Source organism: Populus alba, chromosome 4 (genome assembly GCF_005239225.2).
Source record: "Populus alba chromosome 4, ASM523922v2, whole genome shotgun sequence".
Lineage (NCBI taxonomy): Eukaryota > Viridiplantae > Streptophyta > Magnoliopsida > Malpighiales > Salicaceae > Populus > Populus alba.
This window is the reverse complement of record NC_133287.1, coordinates 532802-540156: the sequence shown is the minus strand read 5'-3', so window position 1 is coordinate 540156 and position 7355 is coordinate 532802. Positions and strand designations below refer to the sequence as shown.

Below are 7355 nucleotides of genomic sequence, written 5' to 3'. Positions count from 1 at the left end.
AGGGTCCTAAACATATTTTATATTTGGGAATTTAGATACGTCTTAGGTGGGTGAGTTATCTGGTCCCAATATATTAGAAGAGGGGGAATTAGATTGTCCTTGTGTAGGGTAGGGTGCCGTATACTTATAAACGAGTGCCTTGTGTGTGGGGACTATATTGCCCTTGTATGAACGAGTGCCTTGTGGCAGGATAACCTTTGTACCATTTCACACAGGGCAATGCAGCAAAGTATAGAAGGGCCCAAGCTATGAGGAGAAGATCTTTTCATTGAATACGGCGACTAACATGTATAGTTGTGTAAACCAACATTTAGAAATCCACACAATATCTACTTTTTAACATGCTAACATTCATCTACATCTGTCTTTGAAGTATGAAGGGCCATTCGTTGCCACAAAATCCAGAACTTGATTTCGTTTCAGAAATTTCAGCAGGCCCTTTTTCCCTTTCTCTCTATAGAACAAAATTTGCTATCTTGACTCGTTAAGTTCACAACGGATCACTGTCTCCTGGCAATGGATTGTGTCTAATGTTCTGCGAGGTGTAGTCATGCGCGTGTCATATTTAACGATCTCTGTTTCAAGGCTCACCATTTTTAACTGTCTCGGGCAAAGATGGTGAGGATCCCCCGCTGATTTTGCTTGGTGCTGGTGTATTTCTTCGTGATTGGCGCTTTGTAGGCACTAAGACACTCTCAGTTTCCATCTTTCCGCTCAGAAGGTCGTCTTCATCAATATCATCATCATCACCTTTGAAAACTGGATGAACATAAGCACTCTGAAGGTAGGCTTTCAGATTAAAGTTTGGATCCCTTGCTCGTTCCAGGGTATCTTTCATCATTGCTTCCTGAAAACCATGGTTCAAGACAAGATTAGTAGTTTGCAGGTGCAGCTTTTGAGTCATTTTGCTACAATCTATATAACTTGAATTCACTTGAAAGGTATCGTGTTAATGAAACAAAACTTATTCAAATGCCAGAATTAGTCATACATAGAACATAACCTGAGTGTGTAACGAACATTTTCAGCAACTCTATATTGACATATATGCAGATGATATACTAAAATAAATTCATAATTTCATATAAGAAATTATCAGTATTATGCAGGCAAATCAGTTGAGAGCAAACAAGGGAGTACAGAAAAATCAAAGCAATCAAAAAGCATCAGCTCCACAGTATGCAGACACCAACACACCTGTAATGGATATTTGACAAATGCAGATTTGTGGCGTCCATTGCAGAACCTATGAAACCATATAGTGAGGACAGGGAGAGCAATGAGAAATGGCGTTGACTGTGCAGCTTGTTTGGTACTCATCAGCCCCATCAGAGACAGCTGCGAGATTACTAGTGCAGTAATAACACGCCCATGGACATCAGGCCAGAATGCTGCACCACTTTCATACTCTTGGTTGTAAACATTTATGATCTGCATAGGTGTAAAGCATAGGGAAAAGATGAATATATTGTATCCAATTGCACTGAACCTTGGTCCAGTAAATCTTCCAAGTTGGATTAAGTTGTAGGGTTTTGAACATTTAGTTGGCACAAGGCATTAACCATTTGCAATTGAATTGTTCTTGGATTGAACATCATACAACCAATAGTATCAACTTGTTACCTGATGACGGAACACTGCAAAGGCGAAGGCGAAGAAAATAATTATGAATGGAAGGAGAAGTGGTGTCACTGTTGCGTATACAAGCCCTAGTAGAAAATATAATTGTATACGGGGTTCACCGGTGTTAAAACCAACACTTCCAGGATCCATTGCCTCTTCCCTGTCCTTTTCAGTCTTCACCAAAAAGAAATTTTTCAAGTGGTAGAGTATCAGTGGTTTCAACATTAAAACTTCTCCGGCTATGCCAGCCCATCCGTCAACCATTATATAGGTTATGAAGAAAGTTGCTTTCATTGGAACAGCTACACCAATTGTTTTAGGAATTCTGCCACATAAATAAATGAATAAATGAGAAAAGAAGAAAAATATAATAAAAACTTAATGGAAGTTGTCGATGATAAAATGAAAAACATATTCATGTAGACCATATGGGTTCATACCAGGAAAAGGGAAGAAATCATGAATACACAGTCTATCAAATCAGTCAAGTATAAAGGGATTCTAGATTGATGAAAAGTGAGATTAAAATAAATTACTGATTGGAGGATAAAAAAATTTACGGTCAATAAAATATATGTTATTGGAAGACCTTTGAAGGCACATGCCATGAAGAAACCTTCAAACAGAGAAACTAACATTCCTTGCCCATTAACACTACCGACAACTTTTGGCCCATACAGCATATATTACCGCTCACCCTAATGCAATCAACTTCCCTTAAATATGCATACACCCTAGTAGAGTAATTAAATACTGAAGACACTATTTGATAAAAAAGTGAGAGTAACATACTCGTTAGCAGACTGATTAATAAAAGAATTTAGCTGTTCAAATGCGGCTCCAGTGAGTATGCTCCCAAGGAATACATTGATAATGAGGAAAATATAGTATCTCGTTGCTGATCTCCTTTCCAAAGATGATAGAGATACGAAGCCTTCAAACTTAGACATGATCATCAATATTGTTGGTAGGAAGATAAGGAAGAGCTTCAATGCAATGCCAGGAAGAAAACCTTGGATAACAGATTTGATAAATTTTCTGCATATTAAATAATGAAACAATTAGTAATTTCTAACAAAGAAAACTTGCAACTAAGTTAGAAGGCACTGTGATGGAAGAAACGTACATTTCAATAACAGACTTCAGAAAAGGGGCTCTTTTCTCTATTCCCTCAATACTTGCTAGAGCTTGTACAGATGCAATAGGTATCATGAAAAAGAAGGTAAGGAAAAAGAAAGCAACTCCAATTATCAGCCTCCTAACTTTGAGTGACATGTACGGAATGGCTAAGTTTTGCCAATATACATCGCGAGGCTCCGCAGCCCACTCTGTTAACCACAAAGTCGGATTTCTTGATTGTTGAGTTTGTGCACACACAGCTGCACCCCATCGAGTCTTGAATGAAACAAATGCTGCTGGCATGATAGACTTTGGATCCTTTAAAACCCTTTTCCTCTCTTCTTCTATCTGAATAATACCAAAATGATCCGTGACTCAAATTAGTATTATGATGCAAATAGTAACTGGTGAGAATATGCAGCATCTCTTAACTCATTTGAGTGAGCCTAAAACCAACTAATAAACTTCATGGACTTTTGAACAAGCGGTTGCCAGATTATATGCTTTTAAAAAAAAAAAGTTCAAAATTTATGAGAGATCAGGGAATTTAGATAAGAAATTGAAGCTGCTTACTTCTTCTGACAGTTTCTCAATCTCTGATATGTGATAATCGATTGCATCCACTTTTCCCCCCCAAAGCCCAAGGAAACCAGTCTGAAACATCCAAGAACCGTAAGAGTTGAGGTCAAAACCGAAATTAGGTTTAGGAAAAAGTAATAGGCTATCAGATTGAATTTTGAGAATTACCTTCATCTGAGGCCTCTGCGATTGATCCCTGGAGTACTTGAGTTGGTAGTAGTCAAGCCAGTTCTGCTTTTTTTTCTTCTTCTTGACCAAGCTGGCTAGTTTGTTAGCATTGCACACCACCTGCATTAAAAAATTTATTAAGACAAAAATTTACAAATTGAAGTACAAACTATCCTAGAATTTCAGGTGCATAAGAAAGTGCGAGGGTTTATATGAATACTCCGGCAACTAAAGGGTCCATTTAAAGCCACTCAATAGATCATGTGTGGTACACATGTTGCCTCCTCAACCCACCAAACCTTTTCCCTATCGCTTGCTATTTAATTCAAATAAAGAAAGGCTACGAAGAGCTGCAACACTCACCGAGTCAAGAAAATTGGAAGCATTCTTTATGAGCAACAACATTTTCCACAAATCACCTCAGCAATACAACATGCTCATAAAAAACAAGCGGAGGTGCACATTCTTAGTTCAACAAATAAAACATCCTAGCACTTCTTTTTTATCACTTTTCAGAGTCCAAAGACAATAAATGCAGAGTAGTTAATTGGTGCAATTCTCTGTTAATTGCTATTTAGAAAGAATGAAGTCTCTATGTCCAGCAGGGAATGTGACACTGTTACACAGCCACAAATAGAAACAAGGAAACGGTGGCACTTAAAACAAATAACTTTGAGGTTTACAACATCCCAAATCAAACACAACTCCCGCACTAACACTTTGTCAATTCAACGTGAGTTTTGGAATAAAAATTGGAACTTGACGTAATCAAACTTTAAGGTTTGGAATAAATCATCAAAACCACCACAGATAAAATTGGGATAAGAACATGAAAAGAAAGAACAATTGCTGAGGGAAACAGTTTACTTATGGAAGATGGCAAGCATTTGCATATATGGAAAAGCTATGATCAAATGCATTCAAGTGAATGCCTCATAATGTTACCTAAAATCATTGAAGATATATAATTTATCAAGTACCAGTAGCACACATTGACCCACATAATGCCCACACACACATTTGAACAAATGGTTTCCCATATTTTGCAAAACAAAATTGGTGCAGACTATTCCATGTCATCAAATAAATTCATAGCTTTCTACCAAAGATTATTTTACAATATAAATTTTGTTTGAGCAGGAACATACCCGATGTGTGAGGTAATGATCTGGATGATTCACTAGAAAAAAGTGTTCCACAAGCTCACTGACAGTTTCATCTGGATCTGGAGGTACATTCCTAACAAGGACCTGGGAAGAGTAAACTTAATGATGCAAGTTTCTTGAATAGGAGAAGGACAGATAAAAAAGGGTAAGCAAACTACCCCTGCCAATTTTGAAAATATTCACAAATGGAATTCATTTCTTAAAATGGAAATTGAGGAACAAGCTCAGGGTTGAGGGAAAAAAACTCTAAAAAGAAATAAATCAATAAGGAAAATAGTTCATCTTACTGTGAATTGATCTGGACGACGTCTTTCTGAGGAAAGAAATTGCAACCTCATCGAAGCAACTTTCTCATACTCCCTTAGCAACACGTAGCACGTCCAGAAAGTAAAGGCATAAGCCATCACTATATGCGTCCAAAATCTGCAATGCAATTAATATAAATATAGGGGCACACTGAAAAAGAAAAGGAGAAGATATTCCTGGAAGTAGAAGATGGTCGGGTATGCGAACAAAGAAATACAAGACAACATGTATTGTCTTGAGGAAAACAATTACTCTTGGTTTTTGATAAATTAGCAATTAATAAGTATTCTACAGATACATAATAATTTACATGTATTCTACAGATACAGAGTAATCTATGCGTATAGTTATCCATAAAGGGTCATTATGCTATATAACATGGTAAAAGAATTGTGATCAATATATCTGAATATATCAAGATTCATCAAAACTCGGAGATGACAAGGAAGCAGAAGTTAGCAGAGGAGTATGGATTCCTACCTTTGTGATTTAAGTGGTATATTCGAAATTGAAAGCTTGTCAATGTCACTAGCAGTCACATCGGCCACCATCTTGGCTGCCTCTAGAGCATTATTAGTGTAATTGACTGGCACCAGGATAGCCCAAGCAAGGAATGTTATAGGCACAAAAATCTTAAGTCTGCGTAGGAAACAAAATCGAGCTCAGCAGATAATAACAAATGACATAAACATTTTCAGAAACATGGAGTCCACACAAGTACAGCACATACTCTTTCATCAAGAAATAAACATAGAAAAAGAAAGATAAACGAACGGAAAAGGGATTACCCCATCAAGTAAATGCGCAAGTAAACAGCAGAATCCAACCCTGCATGATCAATAAGCTCAGGCTCCGGCATTTTAAGAGCTTCCGGCATCCAATTTAAAAACCGTATATATGACCTAAAGTCTAAATTCACCACCCTACGAACAAATGCCCCAGAGCGCGAGGGGCTGCTTCTTAACCCCTTCAGATACCATTTTGGAAAGTAAACTCTATCATTGAAGGGTTGTAGCCTCAAAATTGCAAATGCCAATAAGAAAATGAATGCACTCAGTAAATTTATAGCCCCCGAAACCGCTATATCTGCAAGCGTTGCCATTTATACCTTCAAAAAAAGAACCAAAACAAAAACCTTATAAAAAACATTAAAAACAAACAACTTCTCAAGAAAATTTAAAAAACATTTAAGAAATTCAACTACTATATTTAACATCCAACAGCTCCTTTCAATCCATATACGTCAAAACAAAAGATAGCAACTTTTCAAGTAAAATCTCAAAAAGATCATCTTTTTATACTTACAAAGCAAATCAATCAAAAGTAAACGAATCCTAATCACAAATCAAATTAATCTCCATATTCAATAATTTTTTCCATCTGGGGCGCATTTCACACACCAGAACCCAGAAAACACATCAAATAACAGGGGGAAAAAAATCAACACGGCAGGTAAACCAAAGGAGCTCAAAAAGAAATTTGCTTACTATTAACCAACTTCTTTCCTTATCTCCAATGATATATTGACCTCTCAATCTTCAAAAAAAAACAAAACCGAGAAAGTTGAGTTAGCAAGTGTTTGGATAACTTTATAGCTTAATCCAAGTAAACAGTATGCTTCTTCTCCATTTGAAAGGATAAGTAGCTAGCACGCTACCACACACGCCTTCAGTAATTATTATAATAATAAATACAGATCAAAAGGTAAGGTCCGAAAATGGGAATATATAGTACAAGAAGATGAAGATGGGGAGAAAGTAGAGAAAAAAGATATCGGAAAGTGAAAATTTCCCGTTCTGGTTGTTTCGATGCTAACGTTTTCGATTTGAGCCCATCTTTTTTTATACTGCTAAAAAAGCGTGCTTTCTGTCTCAGCTCGACTCGAGAAATGAGAGCTACAATTCAGTACTGAAATTGTCACGCATATTTCATTTTAGTCCTTAAACCACCAATTCTTGTAGATTCACCTTTGCTGTCTTGAAATTAATAAATCATCGCCTTTCTTGAAATTAAGTTCTCCTATCTCTTTTTTTTATTAATATGGATATCTAGATTAACTTAAGTGTGTCTTAATTAATCTCATGGATTCTAAAATTAATAACTATATAAACTTTTAATGAGCCTCAGATTTGTAAGACTCAAATTGATGTCTCATAATCATATGTGGCTACACATAATTTTTTTTTTTAATAAAAAGTGAAAATTATAATTTTTTATTTTTAAAAAAGCCTCATGAAAATATATTTTATCATATCCAAATAAAACTTTGGGGTACCACAAATAAATAAATAAATAAAGTAAAAGCTAAAGATGGAAAATAAATTAGGAGAATTGATTAAATATTTATGAAAAACGATAGGTAATTATTACATTTCATATAAAATAAAATGGTGA

The 7355-nt window shown here is 35.9% G+C and overlaps 1 protein-coding gene across 2 annotated transcripts; it reads right to left on the bottom strand.

Moving 5' to 3' along the window:
* Window positions 1–249: 249 nt before the first annotated feature.
* On the bottom strand, window positions 250–6778 carry LOC118050901 (calcium permeable stress-gated cation channel 1-like). Of its 2 annotated transcripts, none has more exons than XM_035061368.2 (12): window positions 6449–6778; window positions 5750–6069; window positions 5442–5600; window positions 4943–5078; window positions 4638–4739; window positions 3490–3609; window positions 3316–3396; window positions 2750–3090; window positions 2416–2661; window positions 1624–1948; window positions 1198–1431; window positions 250–847 (listed from the first exon to the last, which is right to left on the bottom strand). In XM_035061368.2, exons 2-12 carry the CDS (start codon window positions 6061–6063, stop codon window positions 581–583), a joined length of 2325 nt encoding a protein of 774 aa, XP_034917259.1. In that variant the 5' UTR covers window positions 6064–6069; window positions 6449–6778; the 3' UTR covers window positions 250–580. The 2 variants fall into 2 exon arrangements, with proteins under 2 accessions (XP_034917259.1, XP_034917260.1); XM_035061369.2 differs by lacking the exon at window positions 6449–6778 and adding an exon at window positions 6267–6413.
* Between the last annotated feature and the right edge of the window lie 577 nt (window positions 6779–7355).

What these genes read in the sequence shown, in the direction of transcription:
- LOC118050901 (XM_035061368.2), bottom strand. Translation starts at nt 6,063, where the DNA reads ATGGCAACGCTTGCAGATATAGCGGTTTCGGGGGCTATAAATTTACTG. An exon ending in ATCATTACCTCACACATCGG is followed by an intron (nt 3,610 to 4,637) that starts GTATGTTCCTGC and finishes TTTTTAATGCAG; the next exon opens with GTGGTGTGCAATGCTAACAA. An exon ending in TTGTCAAATATCCATTACAG is followed by an intron (nt 848 to 1,197) that starts GTGTGTTGGTGT and finishes CATGGTTTTCAG; the next exon opens with GAAGCAATGATGAAAGATAC.